General features: G+C 55.3%; 8 protein-coding genes across 8 annotated transcripts; 3 read left to right on the plus strand and 5 right to left on the minus strand.

Moving 5' to 3' along the window:
• Positions 1–454: 454 nt before the first annotated feature.
• On the plus strand, positions 455–1702 carry G647_07664 (uncharacterized protein; the record flags this gene model as incomplete). Its single annotated transcript, XM_008731977.1, has 1 exon — positions 455–1702. The coding sequence occupies one exon, from the start codon at positions 455–457 to the stop codon at positions 1700–1702; it is 1248 nt and encodes a 415-aa protein (XP_008730199.1).
• A 447-nt stretch (positions 1703–2149) lies between these two features.
• G647_07665 (uncharacterized protein) lies at positions 2150–2950 on the minus strand (the record flags this gene model as incomplete). Its single annotated transcript, XM_008731978.1, has 1 exon — positions 2150–2950. The coding sequence occupies one exon, from the start codon at positions 2948–2950 to the stop codon at positions 2150–2152; it is 801 nt and encodes a 266-aa protein (XP_008730200.1).
• An 874-nt stretch (positions 2951–3824) lies between these two features.
• Positions 3825–5236, plus strand: G647_07666 (uncharacterized protein; the record flags this gene model as incomplete). Its single annotated transcript, XM_008731979.1, has 2 exons — positions 3825–4095; positions 4143–5236. The coding sequence occupies 2 exons, from the start codon at positions 3825–3827 to the stop codon at positions 5234–5236; spliced, it is 1365 nt and encodes a 454-aa protein (XP_008730201.1).
• Positions 5237–5421: 185 nt separating this feature from the next.
• G647_07667 (uncharacterized protein) lies at positions 5422–6576 on the minus strand (the record flags this gene model as incomplete). The annotated part of the gene is made up of 1 exon (XM_008731980.1): positions 5422–6576. The coding sequence occupies one exon, from the start codon at positions 6574–6576 to the stop codon at positions 5422–5424; it is 1155 nt and encodes a 384-aa protein (XP_008730202.1).
• Positions 6577–7155: 579 nt separating this feature from the next.
• On the plus strand, positions 7156–8365 carry G647_07668 (uncharacterized protein; the record flags this gene model as incomplete). Its single annotated transcript, XM_008731981.1, has 2 exons — positions 7156–7215; positions 7376–8365. 2 exons carry the CDS (start codon positions 7156–7158, stop codon positions 8363–8365), a joined length of 1050 nt encoding a protein of 349 aa, XP_008730203.1.
• A 525-nt stretch (positions 8366–8890) lies between these two features.
• On the minus strand, positions 8891–13414 carry G647_07669 (uncharacterized protein; the record flags this gene model as incomplete). The annotated part of the gene is made up of 1 exon (XM_008731982.1): positions 8891–13414. One exon carries the CDS (start codon positions 13412–13414, stop codon positions 8891–8893), a length of 4524 nt encoding a protein of 1507 aa, XP_008730204.1.
• Positions 13415–14791: 1377 nt separating this feature from the next.
• Positions 14792–15504, minus strand: G647_07670 (golgi apparatus membrane protein tvp18; the record flags this gene model as incomplete). The annotated part of the gene is made up of 4 exons (XM_008731983.1): positions 14792–15092; positions 15156–15248; positions 15400–15415; positions 15468–15504. 4 exons carry the CDS (start codon positions 15502–15504, stop codon positions 14792–14794), a joined length of 447 nt encoding a protein of 148 aa, XP_008730205.1.
• Positions 15505–16401: 897 nt separating this feature from the next.
• Positions 16402–17206, minus strand: G647_07671 (uncharacterized protein; the record flags this gene model as incomplete). The annotated part of the gene is made up of 5 exons (XM_008731984.1): positions 16402–16551; positions 16624–16725; positions 16815–16886; positions 16961–17025; positions 17200–17206. 5 exons carry the CDS (start codon positions 17204–17206, stop codon positions 16402–16404), a joined length of 396 nt encoding a protein of 131 aa, XP_008730206.1.
• Between the last annotated feature and the right edge of the window lie 22 nt (positions 17207–17228).

Here is a 17228-nt window from a genome sequence, read left to right on the forward strand (position 1 = left end):
GGGATGTTCTCACCAACTCAGGTGACTTCTCAGTTGGCGCTATGATAGTATTAAGGCGACTGGAGACACGAACTAGATAAGGTATGGAGGGTTATTATAACGGTATTCAGTAGCGGGTGAAACAGGCATAGAGAGTAGAACTCAAGCTGTCTTACTGGGTAGATTGAGGTTACAACGAGACCGATACAAGGGTTGAGAGGAAAAGAGTAACCGTCCACGAGAGGAGTGAGCGAGGAGGGAGCGAGCGTTTTATAGACGGAGAAAAAGCAGCGTGACGGTGCTAGCTATTTTAGGAAGACTACGCCAGAGTCGGTTTAGGCGCCGATTCCAGCGACATTGAAATTGCGGAGAAACTGAGGCAGCCGTGAGGTTCATATGTCATTCCACCTCTTTATCCACATCACATTATCTAGAGCAGGATTCTGCTTGGAGGCAGATACCAGTTTCCGCTAACATGCCTCCGAGACTGACACCTGTGTCTTCACGACTCTTCGTCTGCCCGTCGTGCCAGCTTCGTTGCCGCGGCCTCGAGCCACCTCGTTTCCGCACCTTCACCTCTTCTCCTCAGCGTCATGCCACTTTGAACAAGAGCAAATGGGTCCGCCTCACGAACCGTAGCATAATCCGCCTGGCAGGTCCTGACGCGGCCCTGTTCTTACACAATCTCATCCCTGCAAAGATTCTAGACATCGGAGGCAGCACCAATCCGATATACACGGCCTTTCTCTCCGCGCAGGGACGCATCCTGAACGATGTCTTCATTTACCCGCCATCCGCGGAAAGTAATGGGGAAGAATGGTTCATTGAGGTCGACGAGGCCAGCGCGGGAGATCTGCTGAAGCACTTGAAGAAACACAAATTGCGGGCCAAGTTGCAGTTGGAGAAGGTGGACGCGGAGCGTATAGGCGCCTACTACTCGTGGCCGGCGCCAGAGGGAGAACACACGGCAGGCAATGGGGTGGGCGGACGGGATCCAAGGCCGGGAATGGGAATGCGGTGGCTGGAGGGCGACGCGGCCTCGAGGTCTCCATCCCCATCCCTATCCCTGGAGCAGTTACAGGACTCGGGATGCGAGCCGGCCACGCTGGAGGAGTACACTGTCCACCGTGTGCGGAACGGCATTGCGGAAGGCCAGTCCGAGATCATCGCCGGGCACGCCCTGCCGCAGGAAAGCAATCTCGATTTGTTTGGCGGGATCGATTTCGTCAAAGGATGCTACTTGGGCCAGGAATTGACTATCCGCACGCACCACACGGGAGTGGTCAGGAAGCGCATATTGCCGTGCCAGTTGTATAACAAGGACGGTCCGCCGCCGCCGGAACAGCAGGAAGTGCCTGAGTATAGGCCCGAATCAGGTATTCTTCTTCCGCCGCCAGGGTCAAATATCTCAAAACTGAGAGCAAAGGGACGGGGTCGGAGCAGTGGGAAGTGGCTTGGCGGAGTCGGGAACATAGGCCTTGCGCTGTGTCGCTTGGAGATGATGACGGATATTCAGTTGACAGCCGATTGCACAAATTACGACCCCTCCGAGCAGTATAAAGTGCAGTGGCAAGAGGGAGAAGAAACGGGCGAGCAGGAGGAAGTAATGCTCAAACCGTTTGTGCCGAAGTGGCTGAGAGAGGGCGTGGAGGCGAGCTTGAGGAGGAAAGAGCGGAGGAAACCCAAGCGCGAGGAAGAAGAGGAAGAGGAAGAGGTTGATTGATGAGCGATACCATACTAAATCGCCGGATATAGGCGCCGTCTATGACAATCTCATGGATTTCCTAGCGACAGCTCGCGGGGATTTGCGCAAACTTACGCATTTCGCTGGAGTTAAGCATGGTATCCGGTTGAGGGACAAACAAGCATATCGCTCATCGCGACGTGCCTTTTTGGAGTGCCCTGCTCGTGCCAGAGCTTCATTCTTTCCCCGAGGATTCATGCTCAGGGTTTGGCAGAAGGCTGATGGTGCATGTACCCTAGCCTATGGTCCACTGGGCAGATATCTGCTGGCTGTGGCTTCGACATTGCTTCGAAGTATCCGTTTGCTGCAGGCACACGGAGTAATTACGCCGCGGCTTGGCCTTCGATGCGAGCGAGGATCCTGCTGTCCTGTTCAGCCTTGACGCTGAGCGGGAACTCACTGGCGTTGTAGAATAACGTGCTGATCTCAACCACCATCATGCCCCTCGTTGGCGTTCCCAGCCGCCCATTCGACACTCTCAATGTTTTCCCACGGTCCCTGTGACACAACTTTCTTAGCAATTGCCAATGTTCGGAAAACGATGACGGCCGTGCCCAGTAGGACCTTCCTGTCCCCGCGGCCCTCGATGCGGCGCTTTTTGTCTTTTAGGAGGACGACGTTTTCGACATCACCAACTGCGAAGTTATCCTCCAGCGCCTCCTGGTCAATATCGAGCGCCTCACCCTCTTTGACCCAGCGCACTTTGACGGACCGATCGATAGACTCTGAGGATTGCGCTTCTTCCTTTGCCTGAGCAGCCTCAGCACGCGCTTGGGCTTCTCCGACCTTCTTGGCCATGGCATCCTCCCGTCTTTTCCTGTTTTCCTCTTGTATGCGCTTGATTTCCAGCTCACGATCTGTCCACGTGCGCTTCACACCATTCTTCACACCACCGTTGACGGAGGCGGCCTCTCTTTTCTCCAGGTCTTCCACCATTTGGCGTCTCCGACTGTCAAGGGCAGCGGTCTCAGCTAGCCGCCTCTGTCTCGCCTCTCGCGTCTGGTCATATTTCCGCTTCTCGTCAGCATCAGTTAGGATGTTGAGGGCGGTCTGCAGCAACTGAAACTTGTCGAGTGTCTCAGGCGTTGGCTTAACCTTGTCGGGGTGGTACAGCAGGGAAGTTTTTCTGTATGCGCGACGGATTTCCGCCTCAGAGGCTGTCGGCAATACCGACAACAATTCATAATAGTCAACTTCGGTGGCCACGGCTGTGGCACCTGGCGCCATTGTAGTTGTAGAACGGCTCGAGGTATGCCGGGTCGTGGACAGATGGGCAGTCAACGAGAACCGTTAAGAGGCGACAACCTGAACTTCTGGCGCATTTGGTGAGAGATTCACCAAAGACAGAGCCACCAAAAATGTGCTCAATGCTCCGCATGAATAATACGGTGCGCCTTAACCACCAGTAAGTGCAATTCGATAAATCAAAGCGAGCTTCATGTGGCTTCACAAGCCTCGTGTTCTCCAAGGCTCCCCTTCTCTTCTACAGTGTGATGTCGACAATAGCTTGTACTCCCAGAGCAGCGAGCCATGATGCGCTTGGATGCGTTCTATGGGAGTACTGTTCATTTTGGTCGAGCTCAGTAATGATATACAAAACATGTCCTGCAAGAGATGCTCTTGCCCACTCAAGGTATTTAGGAAGGAGCGTGCCTTCCTTCTCTCCGGCTTCTTCCAGCACTTTCATTCAGCTTGGAAAAGTCCCAACTGTTTGACTCTCGTTTCTCATGAGTGCGTGACTCTGCCGGTCTATTTCATGCCCTCTCTTCTTCCGCCGTAAGCTGCCCCTACCTCGCATGGCATATAGTTGTGACCTGACCCCGAGGTTACTCTCTTTCAATATGTGACTGGGAGATATGACATGTCGCCTCAGATCAGATCAGGAGCTACATTGCCCCGATATTCCTCCTCCTGCTCATATTGCTTTTGCTTTCGCCATTGCCAGGTCGAAGCCACCTCACATCTCGGTTGATGGTAAGCGTTGTACTAGTCAGCTGAGAGCCTTCGCTAACGTTGAGCAGACTTTCTCGAGAGTCTCCGTGGTGCCATCGTTTCTGATTCTCATAGAAGCCTCCCGAAACAAGTCGACTTTGATGCAGACATGTACTGGAGAGCGTCTTACCAGAAAGCAGAGGCGGAACGCTTGAGGCTCCTCAACGAGTTGACTCAGTTGAAGCAAGAACGAGATCTGCCACTTCAGCCCCTTCAGGAGGCTCAGCGTTTCAGAGTACAGACCACAAGCAGCAAACGCAGGCGGGATACATCAGCGAATGAAACGAACAACAAGACCGGGAGTTATCACGACCTCGACCCCGATCTCGATGACGACGACATCAATCTGGACTTCAGCCATCTCAAGACGCCGAGTACTGGTATGTTGCTCAGCATTTGGTACGTGTAGTGTGCTGAATTCAACAAGGGCGTCAAGCATTTCTCCGCGGGTTCACCTCCCTGCGTCGCAGCCTCCTCCTTGAGAAGCCGGATCAAGAGATACTAGTGACAGCCATCCAGGTGACTAGCAAGTCGATATCAAGGATACTCTTGGAGGACATACAAGCAACTGTAAGGACGGGCGCTGGGCAGAAGAACCAGTACGTCAAGGAGATCTGTACCGCTTTCAAAACGGTCTATCCCACATTACTGAGAGGACTGGAACGCACACAACCGCAGGCACCTGATGAGGGTGACCAGTGTGTTCGGGGTCTCTCAGATGTGGTCAAGGTATTTCAGTCCTTCTTAGGACGACTCCACAAATTCGCCCTAGATGAACATGCGCGACGAGAGCTGGAAAGAACGTCAAAGAGAAACGGGAAGGGATCTGATTCCAGATCAGAAGAGAGCCAGGAGAGATCAGACCAACCACATTTACCCAAAAGCCCGGAGGATCTCGCGGAAGCCAAAGAGCTAGTTCGAGTGATGGTGAGAATGATGACAGCCCTCGATACCACCAAGGGCGCTCATTGCCAACTCTTGAAAGGATGCCTGTGCGCTATCCTTGATCACAGCGGCGCCACCTTGTCCCTCCTTGTGTTCGCGGACTCAGACAAATCAGACAAGAACCGCAAGACGTTCCTCCCACTTACCGGATTCTTGGACACTTTAGAGTTCAACGCTCAATCTGCGATTGGCGCCGCCGGTGTCGAAGGACCCTTTATCATCTTTATTCTGCGCAAAGGGATAGAATTTCTGCTTGCCAACGCGAAATGTATGCCTGAGAAGTCACTGCTCAACTTTACTTTGCTACCGTCTCAGGGGAATGATACTGGAGGTGACGGCGACCTCCGTAGAAAGATCGAAGAGACACTCCAGAACACCCTCCTGCGAGGAGTGTTCGGTGACGATGACGAGACCTTTTCCAACTCCCTCCAGCGCGACGAGGAAGAAGAGCAGGAAGCAGATTTAACAAAAATGGTGGAGGTTATCAAGCAGAGGGAGGATTCTGCGGAGTGGTTCATTGGTGAACTATGGGAGCATTTGGGCTGGAATATCCTATCTGGAAGAAGAGACATTTGAACCACGTTTGTTCATCATGCAGAGGAATCGGTAGATTCATGATGGTCTTCTGTCGCAGGTCAAGATTTGGTCAAGATTTGTGCGGCTTATCCACAAATCTTCTGGTGTAATAAAGGCTGGCGCCGATGCATGACCGGTCGGTAGAAGCAGCACCAGCTCATCCGTCGCTGAATTGCAGGGAAGTCCTATAAGTCAAGACCGAGCACGCTCACGGCATTTCCACCCAGTATCTTCCTCTTTGCTTCCTCCTCTTGTGATAAGCATCCGTCGATGGCGGCCTTGTTGCTCTCCACGCTCAGCCATTTACTGTCTTTCTCGTTGCCTAGTGGTGGGAAGAATGGATGATCAGTCCCAAACATTACTCTGTCCACGCTCCCTGCAGCCGTAATTGCTCCTTTCAACCCTGGTTGTCCATAGATGACCGCGTCAAGGTATATGTTCGAATGCAAGACCTCCCAGATTGACCGCTGAGGACCTTGTTTGCTCCCACCATTAGCAATGAATTCTCGTTCATGCGCTACACAAGACTCAAGTCGTCCCGCAAGAAACGGTATCGTTCCTCCCGAGTGAGCCAGCAGAAACTGCAATTTCGGATGGCGATCGAAAACCCCAGCGAGGTACATCCGCGACACAGCAATCGTCGTCTCCAGTGGAAATCCCAAAGCCAAGGGTAACACGTGGCCCGACCTCGCAACCACCTCGGGACCCCCAAAGGCAGAGTCGGGAAGGCCATAATGTGGATGCAGAAACACTAGTGTCGACGTGGAAGCCAGGGCGGAATACACCTCGTCTAGTTCTGGGTCGTCGAGGCCTTTTCCGAGACCTGTCGTACCCATGATGACGCCCTTGACGTGCTTCCGTGTCTTCAACCGTCGGATTTCACTGACGATGTCCTCTGAAGGTGCGGAGAGGGGCAGACAGCCAAAGGCATACAGCTTCAGACCGTCGTTTGAGGGCGACGCGTTGTTCTCGGCACTGGCGCTCTCGAGGTCATTGTTGATTTCTTGCGCGGTTGTCAATGCAGAGCCGGGGTCCAGGAAATCCAGCCACGGGTTCGCCAGACTGATCACACTGCAGGAGATTCCGTGGCGCTTCATGAACGCGCGTTTCTGGTCGAAGGAGGAATATGTGCTGTCGACGGGCCGGCCGCGGAGGGCCTTGGGACGCGACGGGTCATCGTCCGAGGCGAGGATGATCAGTCTTGGGTCTGGAGTGTCGGGGCCGTCTGATTCTGTGGGCTGGTAAATGTAGGGGACCGTGGTGCGCGAGGCGAGAAGTTTGATGTACGAGGGCGGGTACATGTGGGTGTGGATGTCGACGATGGGGTGCGAGGCTGACATGTTGGTGGACGTGCTCTTCCAAGACTACCTAGGTACTGATTGTGTTCTGCGGATTTGTATCAGACCACCTCGAGGCTCCTCAGCTTCCACAAGGCTCGTCTGTGAATCTACTCCGTACATTTCTGTGGGAAACCGATCTAACGGATATCGAAGCGTCTGAGACGGCGTCCTCCGCCACCATCGAGCACAAGCCCACCGCCACCCAACGCCCTCCAAAGCTTCTGTTCCTTATCCTTATCGGGAGGCTCACCCAATCGCATGCCGCCTGCCTTGATAGGGAAGGCTCGACCCCTCTCTTACTTCTGAACGAGCTCAGTCATCTCGACATCTTCCACGGCTTATATTCGACCTTGATTGTTGCTAAGATTAATCGGAGACTTAAGGCGCTGGCCTCTCCAAACCCTCTCACGACTCATCGCATTGGATCGCAGACGGGGACTAGCGGAAAAGGACGCCCGTCACCCCGTAGGCAAATCTCCGGCGATTCCCCCCCCTGCGTCACGTCACCCGCGAGACCAGGCCACGAGGGGAGCGACTCACACGTAGACGTCTCCTGGGCCCACCTCAGCCTCGTGGAAGATGGGTTCAGTCGCTGAGGTCGCCCAGAAGGGAGTGGAGCAGGATGACTTGGTCATGCCGGTACGTGATTTGGGCGGGTTGAGATAGTAGAACACCAGCACCACCTTCCCCTTTCACAGGGTCCCTAGGAGACTGCCTGCCCCTTTCATCCTTGAGGCATCCAGAACACACAGACACCACCTTCCCGTTTCGATCACTGACCAGTCACCTCTGCTGCCAGCTGATCGACTTTGGCACCTTCCTGCACGGCGATGCAACCGCCAAGAAGACGACCGCCGAGCAAATCTCCCACGCGTTCAAGACCTCGGGCTTCCTGTATCTGCAGAACCACGGCATCCCAGAGGACCAGGTCAAGTTGGCGTTCTCGGAATCGGCAGACTTCTTCAAGCGGCCACAGGACCAAAAGGACGGCTTGAAATGGACCACCCCGGACGCCAATCGCGGGTACGTGACCTGGGGTCGCGAGAAGGTCACGCAATCCGACGACCCGGACGAGATCGCCAAACTGCGCGCCTCCAACCCCGATCTCAAGGAATCCATGGAGATTGGTCGAGAGGGTGTGGAGGGCAAACCGAACCAATGGCCCGACCGGCTCGACGACGCAGGCAAGGTCTTCACGCGCGACATGCAGCGCTTCTTCCTCACCTTGAAGGATCTGCACGTCAACGTCATGCGCGCCATCGCCTTGGGCATGGGGCTGGACGAACACTTCTTCGACAGCTATACCGACGGAGGCGACAATACGCTGCGCCTGCTGCACTACCCGCCCGTGAAGAAGAGTGTCTGGAAAGCGAACCCGAACCAGGTGCGCGCGGGCGAACACTCGGACTACGGTTCCATCACGCTGCTCTTCCAAGACGAAATCGGCGGCCTAGAAGTCAAGTCCCCCAAGGGGACGTGGGTGCGCGCCACACCCATCCCCGGCACCATTGTCGTCAATGCCGGTGATTTACTCCAACGGTGGAGCAACGATACCATTCGGTCCACGAACCACCGCGTGATTCAACCGCCGCCAAAGGATGCGGGATCTGACGACGACGATCCCGACGCCCTCGTACCGGCAAGGTACAGTATTGCCTATTTCTGCAATCCGAACTTTGATCGCTTCATCGAGGCCTTGCCGGGCACATGGGATCCCACAGCCAAGCCGAAGTACCCGGGAATCAACAGCGGAGACTATCTGATCATGAGGTTGGCAGCGACGTATTGATAGGATGGCAATTAGAGCATGTCAAGACACAGTCGCGCAGCGAACGTAGAGGTCCAACTTTTCAACGGACAGGACGTGTCGCTACTGCAAGTCGCTAGCGAGACACTCGTACGAAGTACAAATGGGGGAGAGTACGGAGTATATATCTCGTAAGAGGGATACTCGGTACAGTGCCTACAACACTTTCCTCATTATTCTATTTCGTACCCCCACGTTATACGCGAGCTTGACTTGGACATGAACATAAAACACGAACATGAACATGGACATGAATGAATTTGACCTCGAAAGTGTACGTGAATTCATCTGAAACCTCTCCCTCAACCCCGAACCTGGTATATAGCTCGCCGCCGTGGTCGATACTTGGTAAGTAAACAGGATATAAAAGACAAGCTGGCACGCTGGACACCCAGAACCGAACAAAACACCCCCTTGAGCGGTAGGTATCCACACTAGAGGAGGACTGTACCGACTGTAGGCTGTCGGAGAGCTACAGTAAATCTGCACTCGACCCGTACAGACCGTCTATGCCTCCCCACCCAAAGGACTGCTCCGAGCGGCCATGGTCGCTGGACCTGGCCCACCCCCTCCGGGTCCATCACTCTGGAACCGGGCACCCGTCCTCGCCTCCTCGGGGACATATACGCCTGGACTGGGCTCTCTGTCACTGCCGCGCGCATATCCGCCGCGGCCGTCCCTGTCGCCTCGCAGTTTCGGGTCCATGAACCCACTGAACGCAGCGCTCCGGGGTCGCCGCGAGCCGAGCTCCCAGTCTTGGTCGTCCGACCCGTCAGCCCGGATCCCGACATCGACGCCGTAACGCCGCCTCTTGCCGAGCGCTGGTCTTTCGCGCCACCACCCCATACTGTATCGCCTCCCAGCGAAAACGCCCTCAAACTGCGTGGTGGAGAACCATTCCGCGCCATCATCAATGATCTGTTCGCGGTCATCAACTTCCTCGCCCTCGGCTTCGCCGTGCGTGCCACCCGTTTCCTCGGGTCGCGCATGGATACTCTCTGGCCGGTTGGTGAGGTCGGCACCGAATGACCTGCGGCGCGGTTTGCCGCAGCATTCGCAGAGGCCGTCGTCGGTGCTGTGGACGAGGTCACTGCCTGCGAGGAGGGACATGGTCCCCGCGATGGAGCACGGGTTGCACGGGAGGACTCGGTGGAATTTGGTGAGCAGGTAGGCGGAGGCGGAGAGGGCGGCCATGATGCCCAACAGAACTTGCAGGATGAGCTTCGAGTCCATGTCCTGCACGAGGCGCGGCGTGTCGATTGTGGTGGGCGAGGTCGTTGTTAGGGACGAAGATTGGCGACGCAGGACACGCGATGAGTCGGACAGGCTCTTCACCGGGGCGCGCATGTTCGCCGAGATGGCTTGCGCCATGTATATCTGGTAGAACCGGGTGATGGCGTCGACGAGGACGTCTTGATTATCTGGACCGGCGAGGGAGGCCGGCTCGTGCGGCGCGGTGCCATTGATGACGGCTTGAAAAAAGATGTCATACGTGGTGGTGCTGGACGGGTTTGTGGCGGGCGTGCCGCTGCCGCCGTTGAAGACGGTCATTTCCTGCGCGAGATTGTTCTGGATGCGGAAGTCGAAGGTGTTGACGCCGCTGTTGTTGGCAAGGGGGTTTTCGTGCAGGAAGACACTGCTCTCCTGCACGACCGGCGGGTGGTTGGGATCGATGGTCGTGCTGTTTGGCCGCAGGGTGACGTTGGCGCTCAAACCCTGGATCTCTTGGTAGCAGATCATGGTGGTGACTTGACTCTTGTCTTTGCTGTCGAGCTGGAAGTGGCCGAATGTGAAGGCTAAGCTGGGGCAGCCCACGGGAGGATTGTCCCCAATGTACTGGCCACGACGCTCCCCGTAGTTCCCATATGTGGTCGCATTCTCTCCAAATAAGAGGTCTAGTTGAGCACCTGCGTATGTACCTTTGCCGCCTGAAGGAAGCTCAAAGTTGTTCTCGTACAGGAAGAAATCGTCTGTGCCCCGGGTGCCGCCTAGATGGCAGGAATCGGGCAGGTTCGCACGGACGGTGACAAAGGCCTGATCAGTCGCATATCCCGAGCCAGATCCAGCTGCCTGCGTGGACACGCTGAAAGAGTCCGAGGAGATGACATCGCATCTGAGGTTGGCCCGAACAGCTGGAAGCAGATGCGACGCGGATCCCGTGACGGTTGTGAGTGTATCGGTCGTCAAGGCCGAGTTGTTCAACGCGAGCTTCGGAAACACAAGGCCTTCGTACGTAAACTGATGGTAACTGAAATTCTGATGCATAAGCAGGTTCATCATCGCGCCCGCTCCGTTGTCATTTGAGAAGCTGTCCGCCCACGTCAAGGCGAAAGAGTCGGTCTGCGTGAGCGAAATGGTCGGTCCATCGACCGAATAGTGCTGCACGTAATAAAGCCCGGAAGCAATGACTGTGAGGATACTGGCCACGGCAGTTGCTGCAATGCTCAGCATAGCTCCTAGGCTCCCGGTCCTCAGCGCCTGCAAAAACGCAAAAGGAGGAGACCTGCCCAGAATGTTGTTCAGAATTGACTTTCTGTGGACGGCACCGCCACTGGCAAGGTTGTGCCAGGGAGTAAAGAGGGCGACATTGAAGTCCAGCATGTTGACCAGCGCCGCCAAGATCAGCATCACAAGGCCTGGAATGTAGTGGCTGTAGACCTCAGTCCACTTGTCGTCCGCCACCGCGTAGAACCCGCTATGTTCATCGGAATTCCGCTGAATCAGCTCCAATGCCACGATGGCGCCCACCGGGAGAATGACTGTAATGATCACCGCCGGAAATGTCGCCGTCAATGGCCTCCACCATTTGAGATCCATGGTTGGCTGTGTGGCCGGCTCATCCAGCTCACCTTCTGAAACGACAATCTTGAAGCTCGCCCTCCCCGAATCCGTGGTTGCAATTGCCGTTCCAAACTCGTACCCTGTCAACGCCGTCTTCTGATTTGCGTAGCCTGGCGCACCCTGTTTCCGCAACAGTCTGTTCAGCTCGGTACTTCTGGCCAGAGTCGTCGCCACTGCCGCGATTGAGCTCGGGTCGCGTGGCACGACCGCTCTCGGTGCGATGAAGATGAGCGCGATGCAAAACAAGAAGAGCAGTCCACTTGCTGAGGCCATAGTCCACACCGAAACGTCATTGACACGTAACCTTTGTTCTTGCCGAGTCACCTTGCCTCCTACGACATCACTGTGGTCGGTTGCTCTCAAGTTCAAATGTGCGTACTGTGACATGATTCCCTGATACGTGTCCGTGGCAGCCTGCATTATCACGCTCGGATTGATCAGGGTATCAACATTCCGAGATCCGCGGGTCAAAGCCATCAACATAAATATTGCGCTCGAGTCCGAGATGGTATCGTCGTTGATCGTATCGCTAAACAGCACTTGCGCCGCCATGGATGCCTGTGAAAGGACGTTCGTCGCGTTCCAGTCTGAAAACCCTTCCAACGTGCCGTTGGTCCCGCCGTCCTTCAATTCGATCAATGCGGCCTGACTGCTGTCTAGCAGCTTGGTGTTGTTGATGAACTGGGCTTTCGTCATCATGTAGGAAGGCCTGCAGAAGACATTCGTGAGATTCGTGAGAGTCCTCGAAACATCACTCGCGATGGTGAAGGAGCCGCCTGCTAGATCTGTCGCGTTGTCGAAGAGGGCTTGCTGATAGGCTATGTCTGTGATGGTGAACAACAAACCTTGCGGCCCTGCTACATCCGGTACACTGGCGTTCGCCGTCCCACAGAAAACCTGTTGCATCGTGCCTGTAACCTGGCGCTGGGGAAGAATCTCAGTGAACGGATTATCGGCGGGCACGGTGACTGAAGAAAGCTTGCCGCAGACATCGCCTGCGGGGATATCGAAGGTGATATTGCTGGAAGTCGCGAACGCGCTGGCCGAATTTGTGTCGTTGACAATCCGGGGCGTGGTCAGCTGTGCATCCACGGCTTCGCACGACATGGTCGGCACAAAGGCATCGACTTCTCCTGAGATAGAAACGTCACCGTCGATTGGTGTGTCCGAAGTGACCGATATAGCACTGTATGCTAGCCTTAAAGTAACACCATTCTCCAGAGGCATTCCCTGAGCCATACTCCCATAGTAAGCATATACTGGTTGAGTGACACTGCTCGAAGAATCGAGCGCTGAGTTCGGGTTGAACGACGCTGCATCGAATCCATTTGCCTGGAGCGAACTCTCTTTCAGGGTCACTTGAGTCGGCAGAGCGAGCAACAGACCCGTCGCAAAAACCGTAACAACTTTTAGTAACACAAATCCGGTGATTGAGGTGATGACGGCGAAATGGCTGTTCTTGAACGCCTCAAACAACGCCACGAGCTGGAATTTCGAGATATAGTCCACCAGGAGACTCTCTGAGGTCTTGGTAGGTCCGTTCTGCAGGGCATCATATGGCATGGCCAATTTTGAATGGTGGTCGACCATCCTCCACGCAGCCACCACGAACACGACAATGATGGTGGGGGTGTAAGCCCATGCGTAGTGACTTGTCCCTTGATCGACGTGGAAGCCATCATTCTGACCATCGTAGTACCACAGCAGGACGAGGGCGACCAGAAAGCCAGCGAACACCAAGGCGAAGAGGCCCAGGAACCATTTCTTCAGCCAGACCGGAGTCCAGAGAGGCGGAGTCGGTCCTGGTAATACTGGGGGAAGCAAACGGCTGTCGTCCTCCTCGGCGACTGCCGTGTATGGCCGAAGTTTGATCGACTCTGGCTCATCCTCTTCCGGTACTGGCGAGATCTGATGATATTGGGAATTCTCGATTCTTGGTTGGAAACTTGGAGCGAACTGTCGTGCTATCGGGGCTGCGTGTATCGAGGGGAATCTGCTGGGAAATGGCACCTGCAGTTGGGCGACAGGAGGTGGTCGAAAGTCTGGCGACGGATCTCGAGACTCTGGAGATGAGTGTCGGGTGTCAGCGAGGAGTCGCTCGGAGCTGTCATCGCGGGCTCGGGCTGCCTGGGCCCGTTCGGCTTCCGTGATGGGGATACTGAGGTATCCGCCTGGTCGACTGGGTTCCATGGTTCAACGAAGATGCGTGCGGCGACATTGTCGTGTGTTGTCCATCAGTTCATCGTTGTCTCCCTCTCACTTTGTTTTTGTGCGAAGACAATGTGAACCCAGCAGTCCGGCGACGAAAAATCGATGTTCAGGCCAGAGGTCGGAATTGGCTTCGACCAAGCGAGGATCCGGACTGAGCGACCTCAGCCGCAGAAAATAGCACAGGAACACCAGGCTAGCTACCTGGTAGGCACGCTCCGTGCTCCGTCCAGGAGGCCGATTCGAGGCCTCCGCAGAGCCTAGGGAAGCCCAACGCGCCCAGCAAGGACGAAACACAGCCTCCTGCTCTTCTCAGCAATTGGTCTGCATCCGGTTTAGCGACGCCCAATCTGGGCCTCTCGGAGCCCTTTCACCCTCGCTCGCTGTTTCAGGCGCGCGACAGCCACACCGTGCAGAACCGTGGTGAACACGCTGTGGGCATGAAGGCGCAGAAGGTTTCCATTGCGTGACTGCTTCTTCTGCGCAGCGTCCAAGGCTGCGCCTCGTCAGCTCCCACACAGTGCGACTATGTAAATACGCATGGCCTACTCCGTACGGCGCTGCCACTGCCGAGGCGGTGCTTTGCTTTTGTCGTCTCATGCACTACGAGTAGGCCTTGGGCATCTCGTCGCCGCGAACATCCCAGGTGTCGCCGTCATGTTTTGGGACAAGGGCTCCATCCGGGTTCCAGGGCACGGACAGAGTAATCGGGTCACGCAGCGCGTTGTACGAGGTATTCTTGCATCCATCAGACTGCCCATGCACATGACAGCAGTTCACCCGCCGAGACAGCATTAGAGGCCCAAAGGAAGATGTCGTGCAGTGTACGAGTTTGCTAATTCAGGCTTGTGACGTCTTACAGTACTAAATACTCGCATCAGAGGATGCGGCCACAGACCGAAATGGCCTCAGCTCCCATGCTCCTTCCTTGGCAGGCACGTTCAGGGCAGAAAGCATGTTGTATGTACTTCGTACTCTCCGGCGCCGCAGATAAGGAGAATCCTGCCCAGCGGGCCTCTGCAAACGTTCCTGCCCAGGCACACCAGGATCATGGATCATATGCAGGACCCGAACAGTGACTCCCACCGAGACTCTTGCCTCGTGGCCAAATTGGGACCATCCAGCCACTTGCAGCATTGAGGAAAACTGTGTACCTTGGTAAAGCCGTCATGAAAATACCACAGCTCCAACCCGTATTCATGAAGACGCCCGCCCACTTTTTCCAACGCCGTACCATCCAGGTACTTCCAGCGCCACATTGCTCCTTCCCAATGCGCCGCTAAAGTACACCATTCAGAGCCACTTTTGGTCCCTATCCCGTCCGTGTGACAGGACCGGCAGAGATATGCCAGTCTCTCCCTACACTATCATCTGCGCGACTCCCTGTCCACCAAGCGTCTTGCTCCCCACGAACTCCTGCTGCTTCAGCCCTGCCAATGCGTAGCATGCTCCCGCAAGAGCCAGCACCACGGCCGCTGCGATCAAGGTGCTCGTATCGACGATGAGGCTGAGCCACTGGACCAGGGACATGACCCCGTAGATGGCGGCTCGCATATAGTTCGTCGTGAATCGGCGGATGAAGGCGTCGAATTTGGCCGAGGTAGGACAGATCCGTAGCAGGAGAGGGATTTCGATGAATATGAGGATCAGGGCGGAGCAGCTGCGCAACGAATGTCAGAAAACGTCTGTCAGTCGAGCGGGGCTGGTCCTGATTGAGACGTACAGGAGTAGAACGCTGAATAGAATGAGCAGGTTAAAGTGGAAGATGTTGGCGATACCCAGGGCAAACCCCAGGAGAATGCATACTACTCCGAGCCTGTTGAGCCATGGTCAGCGTCCTCTTCATGTCGCCACGATTATTTGTTCTGTAAAGAGATGACTTCGCATGTCGCTCTCGAAGAGCAATAAAGAGAGATGTTCGGCAGCGATTTTCTGACCTACGCCGTGGAGCTCGTGAGGAGTCTTACCATTGACCGTAAATGCCTGCGGCAGTCGTAAGCTCACGCCCAGCGCATTCCTTTGAGACAACACTTACTGAAATTCCGCGACCTGAATTCTTCGGCTAGTGTCATGGTGCTTCACTGCCGCGATGGTGACCAAGCTCTTTATCCGTGGACGGTCGGAAGAGGACAGATGTCGCAGGACGTCGGTTGCGGTGCGCCTGAGTTGGCGCTGCGGATGATGCGGAGAGACGTGTCGCTAGCCTATGCCCCAGACGTTGTGTGCGCAGGTGAGATGCTCGTGGAAGAGATGCAGAGGTGTGTCCAGCTGATGTTGTGTCGGTGCAGAGTTACTGGGATTGTCTGGTTGTGAGTTCGAGATTGAGATGTTGTGACGGATGCAACGCGAAAGCGAGACAAGGATCACGGAAGCCGAAGTCCCTAGTTGGCGCAAGGGCCCTCGCAAGCAGGATCCACCCAAGATTCAGAGTCGATCCAGATTTGAAGTGCACTCTGACAGCCAAGCTGTGTGTCCAAGTGCCACGGTCTTCGAGCTGTGGATTTATGGATGGCGAGAGAGGTTTATGAAGTCCTGAGAGGGAAACTTAGGAGCCTGGATTCGGCTAGGATCCAACAGCATGTGGCGCCATCAGCACGAGCATCGGCCACGCACGCTGGGTGCTTGTCAGACCGAGAGAGACAGCGTTGACGCCACTCGGGAAAAAGGGTGACCATGGGAAATGTTGCAGCCTTGTCAACAGTGTGATTGTCCTTCCACATCTGCCTGGTACTGGTTCCCCTTCTATCGTCGCAGCATAGTATGAGCGGCATCACCTCCCTCATGCCACCGTCGCTCCACGGTCGAGAACTTTACATGCAGACTCGGGTACCCGTTTGCTTCCAATGCTGCGCCTTCCGCAATGCACGCTGACCGCCCCTCGTGTGCTCCAACCTCAGCCCTCTAGAAGATTGATTTTCAACCGCCACGTGGAATGCAGCTGCGAGACTCTCAGCTTGCAGCGTAGACCACTATCGACACAGGTCAGCCACGTCCCATTTCGAATCGATTCCTAGATTGCACATACATCTGAAGACGTCGTTGAAGACGAAGTAGCTGCCACCTTCCGGGACCAAGCTGAATGTTTGAACGTAGCTCATTGGATGTTGTTGGTCGTCAACCTGTATTGCCCATCTCGTCAGACTGAAGACAACCGAAAGACCTAGGGATATCTGCTCCCAGAATCCACATACCATCAACGCGCCAGTCACCAAAACTAGAATACCTCCCTGCTCGTTGAATGGTTGCGCATCTGTCGTATCAATCCGGTGTTGGACTTTCTGGAACGGGAGGTTCTGCACAACGAATCCTCCTGTTAGTCCTTTGTCTCTCGCCATGTTACTCCTCGGAATCCGGGTCCACGATGGTCAAGGTGATTACCCACCGTCAGCTTCTCTAGAATGCTCTGTGTTCCCATGAACTGTTCCTTCTCGAAGGTGAGCATCGACTTGTCCCTCTGTGTCCTCATCTGTTAGATATCGTGTTCCTCGTTCGACGCCAAAGCACCCAGGGGATCGTGCGCAGACGTACGTAGAGGGCCGCCAATTGTGTGCGGTCGGAATCAAAGGTCTTGTAGTAGAACTCGACAAATTGTTCTACCGTCGCATTAGGTCTCCTGACACTGGTAGGTTTCTAGCGATGAGGGATACGTACGAGCGATGGTTGCGAAGTCTGCACATGTCCAAGTTAGCAGAGAGTCCCAAGGATGACCCCTGGCCGGTACGAATGGGGATCACAACGGGAGGAGTGCGCGGAAGGGTGACACCTACCTCCCATCTTGACGGGCTTCAGAGACAGT

Source organism: Cladophialophora carrionii (assembly GCF_000365165.1).
Source record: "Cladophialophora carrionii CBS 160.54 unplaced genomic scaffold supercont1.6, whole genome shotgun sequence".
Taxonomy (NCBI): Eukaryota; Fungi; Ascomycota; class Eurotiomycetes; order Chaetothyriales; family Herpotrichiellaceae; genus Cladophialophora; species Cladophialophora carrionii.